Source organism: Parus major, chromosome 2 (genome assembly GCF_001522545.3).
Source record: "Parus major isolate Abel chromosome 2, Parus_major1.1, whole genome shotgun sequence".
In the NCBI taxonomy this organism is placed as follows: domain Eukaryota; kingdom Metazoa; phylum Chordata; class Aves; order Passeriformes; family Paridae; genus Parus; species Parus major.
In genome coordinates this window covers 90,134,385-90,148,270 of record NC_031769.1, presented here as the reverse complement: position 1 = coordinate 90,148,270, position 13,886 = coordinate 90,134,385, and the positions used below count along the sequence as shown (strand labels likewise).

Here is a 13,886-nt window from a genome sequence, read left to right as displayed (position 1 = left end):
TGGCAAAAAGGTAGATTCTGTCTGAGAGGAGCTGTTCCCCATCTCTGTACCTTTTCCTTAATAACTTTACAATGAAGGACGGAGTTGAATTTTAACTTAAAATTAACTAGTTTTGGTTACCTCTGGTACTTTTGCCTAAAGCTAAGGACTGAGCCCTCAGATGTGCAGAAGTTTGCAAGTTATAGATACACTTGCTCAGATATGGATTTTCACTTAGTGATCTACATCAAATTTAGGAGCTCATCGCTTGTATCAGAGATTTTTGTCTTAAACTTTTTCAAATACAGAAGGAAAGATTTAACATGGGGGAAACACAGGTTGAACTCTGATGACTGCTTTGCTCAGCGGAATTCTTTTTAGCAATCTCTAAAAGATTGTGCTGATGGAGAGAGGTCAGTGTTAAAATGAAGGTTAGATTATTATTTTAAAAAAATCTTCTCATATGCATTAGAATAATTAGCTTCTAGTATTTATATTATTTTAACTCTGCAAGCAGAGAAACCTAGTTTCAATTATTTGTAAAAAATGTAGGTGTTTTTTACTTGTATAATAAGTCCTTATATTTTCCCTCTTTTCAAGTATGTTCTTTAGCTAATGAAGTCCTTACTTTAATAGGAGATATGGATATTCAACCAGATGAGGATGAGGAATCATTTAATACCATTTCGAATCAGTATCCAGAGATTTATTTTCAACCCTTGATCCTTACAGGTATGAGAATAATTTCTGTTGTAGGAAACAGAGAATGAGGTTCATTGGCTATAAACCTAGAGCATTTTTTAGCTGATTTAAAAAAATCAAATTTGAATTGTACAAATCTTTTTTTAGAACCTCCACCAGAGGATCACTTGCTGCAGAATACCTTATGGCCTGAAATTCAGAAGTTGTAAGTTTTATTTTTCCTTTTCTTGATTTTACAAAATTTCCAGAAAGCTGTTGCAACATGTTAATGTAGCCTGGTCTTGTAACTCTTCCTATTTTGCTATGTCATTTGATTTTGTGTGTGCTGTATTGCTTGTAAAATAAATAAATTATCTATACACATAAATTAGTAAACAGTGAAAAAAATGGCAGTTAGAACTGATGTGTCACAATTTTATTTTACTTGGTTGTTTCTCCTTAAAACCTCTTCTATAACAAAAGTCTCTCTGTGTAAGGAGTTTTCTGCTATGTTCCACTTCATGGCACAGGCTTGCAGATGTGGTATGGAAGTAGAGGCTGAGGCATCAATGGAGGAGCTTGCCCCTAATGCCTGTCAGAGTTGTAAGGAAGCAGCAGCCAAACCAGGATGTGTGTCTAGTGGTAGAGCAAAGTGATAAATGTTGAGTAAGACGGTTACGTACCCAGTTTGGGTATTGAATGCTGACAGAGTGGTTGTCAGTTGCAAAGATAATGGATTTATGTGGTCATGATAATTGTTTTGAGGTTGCAGGGTTTTAGAATTCTGCAGCTGTGTTTTCTTCCTTTTTGGAAATTAACAACAATTTTCACATGAATTTTGTCACCTGATTTGTTCCCTAAGGATCCCAGTAACATGAGGCTATACTTTTACAATCTTCAAAGTTTTAGTGTCAGTCTTCAAAGTATAGCACAAAGAAATTGAATGATCTCAATCTCTTGTGGGTTTATTCATGTGAATCTCCTGAAAGGGATCTCAGAGTGGAACAAGAATATTGAGCCTTTGCTGATGGTTACAGCTACTTCTATACATTATCAGTTTTGTGAGGGAGGAAATAAAAAGTTTTGGGAAAACACTATGCAGCTTGTTTTCAGTTGACCAAGGGGGAAGTTCTGTGGGATAGCATCTTTGCCTTCAACTGGGCAGCAAATCTGCTTTGAATGCTTTTTAGCTCTGTTACTGTGTTTGTACTAAATGATTTTAGGAGGAAAGCCAGTGGATGTTAAACCGTATAATCAACCATTACATTTTGTAATTTCTAACTGTTACTTTAACTGTTTTGTCTATGCATTCTATGGCTGCTAATGCACTCACATAAGTAGATTGATAAGGGATGTTTAAATAGTGAAAAGGAGCCAAGGCCAAAATTCTTCATTTGCCTTTGACATTCCACAAAGTCTAGTGGGACATTAATATTTTATACTCTGCTATGGGAGTACTGCTTATCTGCCTTTATATCCTGCATTCATTAAAATAACTCCATTTTATGACAGTCTTCAGATGACTTTTATCTGAGCAATTTTTTCTGTTTTTAGAAACACAGCTAATGATATAGATTATTTTATGCAAGAGCAACAAGATGTAAAGCATTCATAGACTTTCAGATTTTTTGCTCAGAGTAATCCTGAAAGAAGTAACATGAAATCACATAATGTAGATTTCAAGTTGCCATAGCAGCAGAAGAACAGTGTGAGGCACTGACTTGCTAAAAATAGCTTGTTTGTCATTGACATTTGTGTGTTCCTAGCTCTAAATTGACACCAAATTTTGAAGGATTAGTGTTGGGTTTTGCAAAGTGTTTGCTTGAGGAGGTTTTAGTATGAAGAACTTGCTGAATTTTTTACATAATATAATAACTTTAAAAATATGGTAAATCTTGTGAGAATATGCTAATTTTTATCGCCTTGGAAAATTATCATAGAAAGTTCATATGCAGCATGTTGAGTGTTGACATAAATGTATATGTTTATATGTATGTACATTTCTTGTAATACACTTGGAAGTTGGAAGAGATCCTTTTTGACACTAGCAAATTACGGTATTCATTTGTCTGGATGCTTGAAAGTCCAGTCACTCTACCTGTGCATTAAAAAAATGCTATGAATTGTACAGTGCTGAGGCAAAATTGTCTGTGGTTGAAAATATAATTTCATTATTCATTCATGCAGTTGCTTCTCTCCATTGTGAACCTTTATTTGGTGGTGTACTACATAGTGAAGAAATCAGATTTTGTTTATCAGAGGATGGGACTGTATTGTAGCTCTTATGTTGTCAAGGCTCATAGATGGTGTTTTGAGACAGCATCTCCTGTTTCCAGTAGCTTAATTCTCTTTACTGGAGACAGCAATGGGCTATACAGCTGCTGGTCTGACCTAGGATAGTCTTGCTGATGTAACTTTAAAAGAGACAATATTTTATGTTTTCTGTTTATTTAATAAGAATGGTTACATTTTGGCACTGTTATTTAGCAAAAGAAGCATTACATGCAGAAGTTTGAAATTTGTCTATCAACTGCTCTTCAATACTACTAAAACCAAAACAACTGAGGATTTGTTTCACAGGTTATTTTCCCATCATTGAATTTTAGGAAATTTATTCTTTTGATGCAATAAATATTTTTTAATTTTAGAAAATTGGCTTGCAGTGGTTTTCACTACAAAACAGTCTCCAGGAATGTGCTTTAAAAGTAAGCATTATGATAAAACACATGCTGTTGGCAAATTAAGAGTAAGATATGCAGTAGTACCTTCATCATTATAAGGAAATTCACAACTTAACATTTCCATTAGGGGTACACACCAGTCCCCCTCTCCCTGTTAAATGGTCCAGGCACAGTTACATTTCATGAAAGCCAGTGCATTTCCAGTCTTCAGGCGTGGCTTTGGCAGTCTGTTGATGGGATATGCCCAGCGACGATGCTTCGGGCTCGGTTCAACAGTTCCAGACAGTAACTTGTCATTAAGTAGATGGCTGTTCTGGCTGCAAGTGAAATCTCATGAACATCAGACCCTGACCAAAGAAATTTAAGAGAACTGCCCATCTCTTCAGAACTAGGAAAATAATAGGAAACCACCCCACCCAGCTGGTATTGAGCTGATTCTTGTCTACTGTTTCTAGATTGCATTTCCAATTCTACTTTACTTGCAATCTTTCTTGTGAGTGATTTTAATTTATGTTAGTCTGTATGGAATTTCTCCTTATTAGTTAAACACTGGTCTGCATATGTCAGCTTGGATTTCAGCAGAGCTCATGCAAAAACTGATTAAAAAATGTATTTCTGGAGAAGGCTAGAAATTTTGGGGGTTTTACAGAGGTATTTTCCTTTTCCAAAATGATACTTGTCCTTTAGTTCAGAAATCTAGCAGTATTTTACAGACTAGGTATCCTTTCACTGCATGTGAAGTGGCCTATTTCTTCAGTGGTTTTCAGATATGTGGCTTATGATTTTTATTGGGAGTGTTAAAATTGCTTTTTAAAAAAATAAGGATACATTAAATGCTGCTTTAATCTGCTTTGTTAGTCATTAGGGTAATGTACAGGTAACTGCAGTGCTGATGCTTTAGGACTATGGAATGGGCTGGAGAGATTTTTCTATAGCCAGTTTCTAATGGAAGAATTTGTGCAGGAGTTTAAACTGAATGCTAAACAAATTATTTGAGATGTAATACTGAAACAGTGGTGAGAAGTTCCTGACAGGTGCCTTTTGTTTTGGAAAAGGGATTTAAATTGGTATCACAACTTTGATACATACTGCAGAAATGACTGTGATGTGTTAAATTTGTTTTCACATCTGTTTCAGATATGGACATGGATATGAAATTTTTTGTGTTGCTTGCAATAATTCAAACACTGTAATTGCCTCAGCATGTAAGGTAAGAAAAGTTTCTAGCACCACCTAGTGAAAACAGCTATCCAATTTCTAGGGCTGAAGTATCTTGTTTTACAAAATGTGAAAGATTTTGTATAAGTGGCAGTTGCCTTGCAAAGGTGAGGGTGGGTTTCCAGTAAGTTATTATTCCTAAATTGTGTATGATTCATTTGATGATATTAGTAACTTCTAACCAATATAGGTCTGAAATGTTTTCTTACTGATTTATTGTCAGCATTAGAGGAAAGTAGGGAAACAATGTTGAAACTTCCCAGAGGAAAGCTGTGTCTTATTTAATTGCAAGCCTTAAAAAAAGCTGTCTAATATCTTAGTGCTTTGAAATGTGTGACTTTTGTACTTGCTCTCGTTAATTCGCACTGATATTTTTTTCCATCCATACAGGCTTCCAAAAAAGAACATGCAGCAATTATTTTATGGAGCACTACTTCTTGGAAGAAACTGCAGAGTTTGTCTTTTCACAATCTGACTGTTACTCAGCTGGCATTTTCTCCTGATGACAGCTTTCTACTAGCTGTTTCTAGAGACAGGAATTGGTCACTGTGGAGGAAACAAGATTCCTCAGAGTCAGGTAAGATACATGAAGTGGATATACACATTTGTAGACTTGGCAGTTTGTTCAGTATTTTTGGCTGCAAAATACTTGGAAGAGAATTGATAAAATATTTTAATGGACATTTTGCTTACAACTTTGAAGAATTATTAGTGTTGTGAGCTCTTGTGGATTTAAGAAATGCAATTAATGTGTGAAAAGATAGGAAATTATAATGCAGGGAAGAATATAATCAGGCTTTAGATGGTGTTTAATTGATGGATGTAATGAAGTCTGTTGTCCTCATGCCTTCTGCATGTGATTGTACATTTGACTTGCTGAAATTAAGTATACAGGCTGAACTTCAGATTGGCATTCTGTCAAGGAGAGCCTTCATCACAGAGTTCTGTGCAGGCATAGCCAGAAGGTTCAGGGCTGCACCCATATCCAGCATGGGCTGCCTTGTCCCTGCTTGCATGGCATGACACTTTGAGACTCCTGACAGGATTAATCTCTGTCTTTGGTGTGGCTTTCTGATAATCCTGCGCAATTGATTAATTTGACTTGGACTGGCTATGTCTGGAAAATGAGCTGATAGTAAGGATTCAGTTGACTTCCTCATTAAGACTTTGAGGCTTGTGAAATCATGAGGAGATTGCTATTGAATACTTTAATAGAATCCTAGAACAGATGCTTGTGCTGAAAGCGATTATCATTGCACTCTTGGCTTAATAGCATATAAACACTGCTGGGCTCTATAGAATGTTCCTAGAGACTTGGCAGTGAGTTTTGGCCCCTTCAGACAGTGTCCAGTTGTATCCTGGCTTGAATTTCTTTTCTATTCAGACTCCTATTCTAAAGCCTGGCATACTGTCCACAGTAGTTACACAATGTTTCAGGATAAGGATCATGAATACTCATAGCAAGTAGAGGAAATCCTCTTTTCATCTGTTCGTCAATGACCCTTCTGTCTACAAATAACATCATTATCAGTGTAAAGCAAAACTGCTGCTATTGGCATCCCAAGAAGTGGTTATTCAAAGTCTATGCTCCAAAATGACCACCTTTTCTACTCAGGAAAAGCATTCCCATTTACTGATCTGCTGATCAGATTTAGTGCCTGATTGTATACATGCTGAAATACAAGCTTGTCTCTTTGGGAACATGTTTATCTTTACAACTGGGCCATTATGATTTGAGCAGTTGTGGCTTTACTGGTAAATGGGAGCTTTAGTGAAATTACTGGGGAAATGTGAACACATGGTAAATGTTGCACTATTCAAAAACCTCTGAAGTCAATGTTCTTAAAAAAACTTGATGGAAATAACCTGAAGATGTTATACTTGGACTTAAACTCTTCTGAAAAAGAAATGCATTTAAAAGATTGAACTGTTCCTACTGTTTTAGGGTTATAAGGGCTTACTGATATGGTCTTGAACAGGTGCTAGTTATTGCTGTGGTAAATGCTGGTCAAAAAATATTTGTGTCGGCCAAAGTATTCCTAGTTGCTTTAAAGAGAGTGGAATAATGTCCAAGTATTCTTGCAGTTCTGACATAGAGTTAAGTAAGAGTAACAATCACTTTTAATAGGTAAAGTATTGAAACAAGGCTTTTACTCTACTTGTTTTATTCCAGGACCAATCTTCACTTGCTGTGCATACACAGACAAAAATACAGCTGTTCACAGTCGAATCATTTGGTCCTGTGATTGGACACCAGACAGCAAGTATTTTATTACTGGTAGTCGGGACAAAAAGGTAATTAACGTTAAAGGAATTTAGGAAGCAGAGTTATTCTAAATGTCTTTTAGAATAACAAACACTGTGTTCTAATGAGCCCCTATTTTATATATACACAAAAATCTTATTGCATGTATTAACACAGAAATCAGTGATACTTTCATAAGCTAAATAAAGTGCTTGAATATGTATATACAAGACTGTGGGCTGCCAGTTGGACATTCTCCCTTGGTTTTTTCATGCAGTAAGACAAGCATATGTCGCATAATTCTATGGGTCTCAAGTTTTTCTTTAACTTTCATAACAGAATCTGGTTTTGTTGTCAGTAACTTTAATGAAATCAGACGGTCTGCCTACAAAGTTGAATCTTTGTAGGTAGAGATTTTTTTTTCCCATTTTTAGGGTCATCCACTGTGCCCTGGAATTATTTTAATTAAGTTATTCCTTATGTTTTCATATGTGCATTTACAAGAAGATTAAAGTGGAAGTTCACAGAGTACTCTTTTTCTTACAGGTCATTATCTGGGGCCAGTGTGATGTCTCAGTGATTTCTGAAGGGAATGAGCTGGATTCAATCAAGCCTTGTTCAACAGTTCTGGATGCTGGGGATTCTGTGACTGCTGTTGGTATCAGCCGTGTGCTTACTCCTGATGAAAGGTATTGCTGTTTTTTTGTAATCTCATTTTGTGTTTAGTCTGAAATAAGTATTTATCCCTTTAACTCAACTAGTTTCCTGTGGCTAAACAGCTCCCAAAATCTACCTGTCAATTGTTTTGACCATTCTTTAACAGAATGACCTTACTTTTTTTTCTCTCCTAGCCACCTTTCAGGTATATGGTGACTTCTCCAAGCAGTGTAATGAGAAAATGAAAGTGGGAGAGGGGAGAGACACATTATGACACCCAAAGACATTAATTCTTCCAACAATATTGACTAATCTGATGTCGTGATAACCTTGTTATTTTTCCCTAACCAAATATATGTAGCAGGTTTCTGCTTTGCTGTTTTTTTTGGGTTTTTTGTGAAGCAGCTGTGATGTATTAATTTTTTTCATGGAAAAGGAAATTTAAAGATTTAAAGGGCAAGGTGCAACAACAGTGCTTGACTGCTAGTTCTTTCTGTTCTGCATTAGAACTGACCTCACTGAGCTGTCTACTGTAATTTCTAATGAAATTAATGTAATTATTCTCTTGATAGATACATTGTTGCAGTAGGCTTAGAGAATGGGAAGATTATCTTGTACACATGGAAGCAAAGTGGGAAAGAACCAACACTGGCTGACTGGACCACAACTGTTGAGATAGATAACAGGTATGTCTTTTGAAGTGAGTTAGGAGCAATGAAATGTTATTCTTCAGACTAGTGGTGCTGGAGTTCTGTTCTTATAGTATAAAATATATTAATCTAGTTTATTTCTACACCAAAAATTGTTATCCTTTTAGGAAAAGTTTGATCCCTGAAATTCTAAAGATATCTTAAAGCAAAACCCAGAAGTAAAAATATTGGTTATTTAGATGTATTAAAAAAACCTCCCAACAAATACGAACAAAAACCAGAGCGGGCTTAAACCCCAAAATACTTCATGCAATGCAAATGCTTTAAGAAGTATTACCTTTTGTTGACCCTACTTAGAGAAAAGTTTTCCCTTTAGTCATAAATATGATGATAGAAAACACTGAAGAGAGAGTGGAAAGGGTCATTGTCTATGTACATCAGCAAACATTCTGGAGTGAATGACAGCAAGCTTTTGAGAGCAGCTTCTACAAAAAAAACTAAAGTAATGACAAACTCTATGTGAGATTGCTGCGGTGACAGCTAGAGAGACTTTGTGGAGAGACTTGGAATGTTTCACTTGAAGCACTCCCCTGTGTTCTTCTATCACACATTGGCATTGAGAGTAACAGAAATGGAAGCTGATGGTGATTCTGGCCTGTCTTGACTTGCAGTGAATGGGAAAGAGACACCAGATAACAGGAAATCGCAGGCTAAAAGCCAGAAATCTGTCATATCTAAGTAACTGAGATGCTCAACCTCCAGCTTAATGTGGTAAAACTGAAAATCAATAGCTGTTTGAATTATTGATGAGTGAGAGGATAAAACGTCATTAGTGTTAATGACCCTGTTTAATAAGAGCTTAATACCTGCTGGTTGTCACAAGTCAGTTTTTCCTCGGTTGGTAGTGTTAACTGAAGAGTACTAATTGCATGAATGTTGACGTTTACACTCACATGCCCAACTGTGTTTAACATTGTGCAGTTACGTATGGATTTCTTTTTCTTGCAGCCAAAGTCATGCTCTTGCTGTGAAACGCTTATGTTGGAGACATCATGCAGGCAGAGCTGGACATAATGATGAGAACAGCAGCAAGTGGTTACAGCTTGCAAGTTGTGGAGCCGATCACTGTGTTAAAATATTCAATGTCAACAGATTTGCTCTTTAGCAAAGACAGCAGGCCTGTTTGTGCCAAACAGATTCACAGCATTTTATTTCAACTTTTAGCCACTTTGATTATTGAATTTTCTGTTTTCTGCTGTGGAAAGTAAAATATCTGACATGTACCATACTAAAGTAACTTTGGTGGAAGTTGGAAATGTCAAATATTTTTCTAATCCTGCATTTCTGGGAATATGAAGTATATGCTTTGTTTGGTGAATATCCTGGAACTGATGGGTGGGAGGTGGGGTGGGGCATGGGAGGATAAATGAGAGAGCTTTGTTTGCTGTGACTTGAGGGCTAGGTGGGAAGCTGCTGCTACTTGGCTTCTTCTGTGTTTGAGGTTCTACCTGGAGTACTGAATTATTTTTTTTAATTCCTCCTTCTATTAAACTTTACTGTTGGTGGGCCTGCCAGTGCTGCCAAGCACACACACAATGTGCAGCCAGAGATCAGAGTTAAACATGAAGCTTTCTTTGATTGCCTTCGAATGTGTATTACAGCCCTGGTCCAAGTCTGAGGCCACCTGGCTTCAGAAGGAGTAGTTTGTGTTCAGATGCTTGGAACAGGCCTGCTTGATTTTATTCCTTTATTCTGCTGTGCAAGGTTGAACTCGTGCTTCTTGGTCAGGTGGGGCTTAAAGCTGAACTCACAGATGACTTAAATCTTTGGGTGTCTCCCCTGTGAGCCCCCTCTAATCAGGGTGTCATAGAAGAGCCACCCCTGAGACTCTTGGAGGGCTATCCTCCAGTTTTGGACTGGAAAAGCTTATCACTAGGCAGGAGCTAAAGGAGGCAGCCATTCCTTACAATGCCTTTAGGCTCCTCCTAACTTTTGAGGGCTCCCTCTTTGCTCTGGTGAGAACAAGTAAACTTAGTTGTCCCACAGTGTAATTTAAATAGAGTGTTAATAGACTGAGAGTACTTCAGCACTTCACGTCAGCAGGTCTGTATCTGGTTCCAAAGTCTAATTTAGAAATTAGTTAAATTTTGAGAATGAAATTATTGTTACTCCAGAACTACTTGGTAGCTGTAAATGACAGTGCAGAGGTAACTGGAATTGTGTTTAACTTTTTGCTATGTTGGATATTTAGATTAAGAGTGCAGCTCTTTCAGAGTGGGCTATATTTTTTTCAGAGTAATTATGGTTTATGCCTTGAAAGTGTTTATGGCTTGAAAGGTTTTGCATTTTAGCTCTTCATTTTCAGCCATTTAAAAAAAAAAAATCTTTAAAATGGGGACAGGAGAATAAAAAAAATTATTTACTAATAAAGATTATTTGCTACATTTTACTTGTGGTACCCAGTGCTTTCTGTACACGAATGCTTTGGTATTCAAACTAAAGTATTTCACTTGTCTGGAAATTTTTAAGCAACTGTATCCTGGCAAGAGAAAGACATAACTTATCACTCATGAGGTTTCTAAAAGCTGCCGAAAGTGGGACTTTATTCTGTGTCACAATTGCAATCTTGTATCTTAAAATTTGATGATAATACTATACAATTCTTTCCAATAGTAGTATATCTTGTTATGTGGCCACTTCTGGGTATAGGTGGCAATGAAACATCCTATTAGTCGTCCCTCTCTTTTATTTTGTGAAATGCTGTCATTAAACAAGCATCAGCTACTAGAGGATTTAGTAATCCAGTCCGTTACCCCTGGGATTTGGTGACTCAATCACATTCATTGTTCCAGCTTTTCATGTACCAGATTAGTCTGTTGGTCTCCTAAGACTAAATGTTTATAATAGACACTTCTAATTTTCAATTAAGTTAGAGGTTAGACACCTCAACACATGATTAATTTTATGTATGATACTATCTTAGCTCACACATCACTTTGCTATGCATTTAGTAGGTGTGCCTTCTATATACACCTTTATCTTCTCATAAATCCACACATGTCTTTTCAAAATGTAAATCACCATGTAAAAAATACTAAGAAATGAGCTGCTGTCAATGTACCTGGTGCTCTGAAATTCTCTGCTTGTTGTACAGTGCTACGGAAAGTGGAGTTGAGAAAATTGATGGGATAAACTGAAGTTTCGTAAAGAACATTCTAATACCTTTTGATGCATCTGAGGCAAAGCCATCCCATGAAGATTTTGGATATTATCAGTATTTACTGGTTGTATGCTAATTTTGAAGAGACTTTGCGGTCAAAGATGTGAACAAACTTTTATGCAATCAGGCCTAAAGGAGGAGGATTGTTTTGTCTTACAGTTGAGGTGTCTGTGTGACAAAGCAAGCAAGAAATGGCATGGGTCTTGCTATTTATAACCAAATTCAAATAGTTATTGAGACTGTCCAAAGCAATCTTAAATCTTTCAGTCCAGGATGTAGGTGTAGGCATCCTCTGTGTTGGTCTGTGTCGGACCAACAAGCCATTCTAGCACTGACATTAGAGGTGAGCATGCTGGGGTGTCCAGTGGGTGGGGAGGACAAAATGAGCTGTTTGTGTTAGCCGGGAGGATGTGGGATGCTGACATTGAGCCCGAGGATCTCCTACCTGGGCTCCATGTGGCAAGCTGCCTAAACACTGCTGCCAAGCTATTGATTGTGTTAATTCCTTCAGTTACGAAATGGCAAAGAGGAAGCAGGTTATGCATCATGCTAAGCCTTAAATAAAGTGTTATCCTGCTGTTGTCTCTCTTGTGGGCTGAGACTTCAGAAGTCACTAGAAGCAGTTGAAAATTTCAAGGAAGTCAATTATTGAACTCTGAGATATTGAAAACATAGCTTTGGTAACTGACTAATCTGTTTTCCAAAATATTTAACGTGAAGAAGTGAGACTGCTCCAAGGCTCACTGCCAACTGCAGCTAATGCAGAGATGAGGGAAGAGGAGGATGCAGCTGTGTCCTCATTTAGACTCAAATCTCGCTTTAAAGAAGTGGCTGTTACAAATAAGGAAACTTTAAAATAAGCAAAATGGGAGGCAAAAATATTACTTGCTCTGTTTTAAGGAGCATCTGGAGCTGTACAACAGATGAGGCAAAATCACTGACAGGACAAAAAAATCAGAATTTGCCTTTTGTGTGTTGGAAGCTGGTAGAGGTGGGAGCTGTTGAGTGCAGTTCAGCAATGCCCCATGGCTGCTCTTTTGTCAGCTGCTGTTACCAGGCTCTGCAGTGGTAGTTTGAGGCAGTAGGGCAGTGTGTTTATCCCATGACTTGCCCAGCCCTTGACCCTCCAAACATTCCCATTTTTTGTCCTGTGTATTGGCACACCCTCCAACAGTTGTGGGATATCCCTTCAGACACTTTTCTCTGCCAGCCAGGGACTGCCTTTATTTCCCTATGCCAACCACCAGATTCCTCCTATCCTGCTTCTATGTTTGCTGTAGGGAGCTGGGGGCGCTGTGGGCTCAGCCCCTGGTGCTCTTGCTTAGGCACAGTTCTTGCTGTCACCTTGTGTGACCAACTCTAGTATTTGAGCAGTTTGTGTTCAATGCATATCCAAACATTGCCATTTTCTGCAGCAGCTCATCCTATGCTGCAATGCAATAATAAAACTAGAAATGACCTCTCTCTCTTTCTGGACGGAATTTAGGGTAGACCATGTGACAAATCCCAGTGCTGTACCACAATAATGGGGTATCCTGGGGTAGCTTTACCAACCGGACATGCCCTGGGCTTGAAGTCCTCGAGGAGAGCTGCTCCATGTAATTGGTGTTTGCAGGACTCAGCCAGCATTACAGTTGCACAGATGAGGAGAGGTGTATCTGAGGTAATCGCTGTGTTACAGTGGTGTCACCCTTATATAGACTCCAGCAGATCCCAGCTGAAATAACAAAGGATGCAGCAAACAGTTTTTTGGGTTTTGTTTTTTGTTTTTTTTTTTTTTTACTGCAGAGGAGCTGTTCCCCTTGCCTCAAAAGCTTGTGCTAACACCAATCTTGTCCTGCCTCATTTTATATTTTCTAAGGGCTTTTCTGTTTTTACTCACCCCCTCTTCTTTTAAGAAGATGTTTTGCCTTCTTGGTTGGTTCCCTTCTCCATTCCTACAGGCCCCTAAACACTCCTGTAACTAATTCATATTTTCTCAACATCTCTCTCTTCATATTGTTCTTGTAAAATAATCCAGTGCTTCTTAATACATGATCCTGGGAGAATTCATATGTATCAAGCATAACATCCTCTTGGTATTTTCCATTCTGCCTTCTGTGTCTCTGATTCTTTCTTTGCTGGGTTTTGGGCTTTTGGTATTTACACAGCCTGTCCAGCATCATTAACTCCCTTCTCCCTGACAGCAAATTACTGGCATACGTGTGAGCAGCATGCCCTTCTCCCTTGCTAAAGCATAAGCTGTCTACCTGCCAGTGGGGGGAATTTTTCTCTACAAAAATGAATTGACTGCAGTCTCCCCAAGGGAAGCTTTCCAAGTGCTTTTCAAGATAAAGCAATCATTACATTTGTCTCTCTGTTTCATAATCTTGGAGAGTCTCCTTCCTGTGAGTTATCATATAAAGATGTGCCTCTTTGAGAGAATGTTTCAACTCTGCAGACACTCTTTTTAGAGTGTGGTAGCTTTCTGCTGTTTAAGTTTTTACTTTTAACATGGCAGGCAGTCCTGTATTCAGTTCTTTGGATGCCACAAGTTTTCACCACGCTCCACAGAG

At 37.9% G+C, this 13,886-nt stretch overlaps 1 protein-coding gene across 1 annotated transcript in view; it reads left to right on the top strand.

Moving 5' to 3' along the window:
- ELP2 (elongator acetyltransferase complex subunit 2) overlaps positions 1-10,560 on the top strand; it is a 35,382-nt gene extending 24,822 nt beyond the window's left edge. Inside the window, exons 15-22 of the mRNA XM_015619235.2 lie at positions 616-711; positions 829-886; positions 4,479-4,551; positions 4,950-5,136; positions 6,733-6,854; positions 7,351-7,493; positions 8,034-8,147; positions 9,120-10,560. Coding sequence (XP_015474721.1) covers positions 616-711; positions 829-886; positions 4,479-4,551; positions 4,950-5,136; positions 6,733-6,854; positions 7,351-7,493; positions 8,034-8,147; positions 9,120-9,276 — 950 coding nt within the window. The 3' untranslated portion in view covers positions 9,277-10,560. The remainder of the gene's footprint in view (positions 1-615; positions 712-828; positions 887-4,478; positions 4,552-4,949; positions 5,137-6,732; positions 6,855-7,350; positions 7,494-8,033; positions 8,148-9,119) is intronic.
- The last annotated feature ends 3,326 nt before the right edge of the window (positions 10,561-13,886 follow it).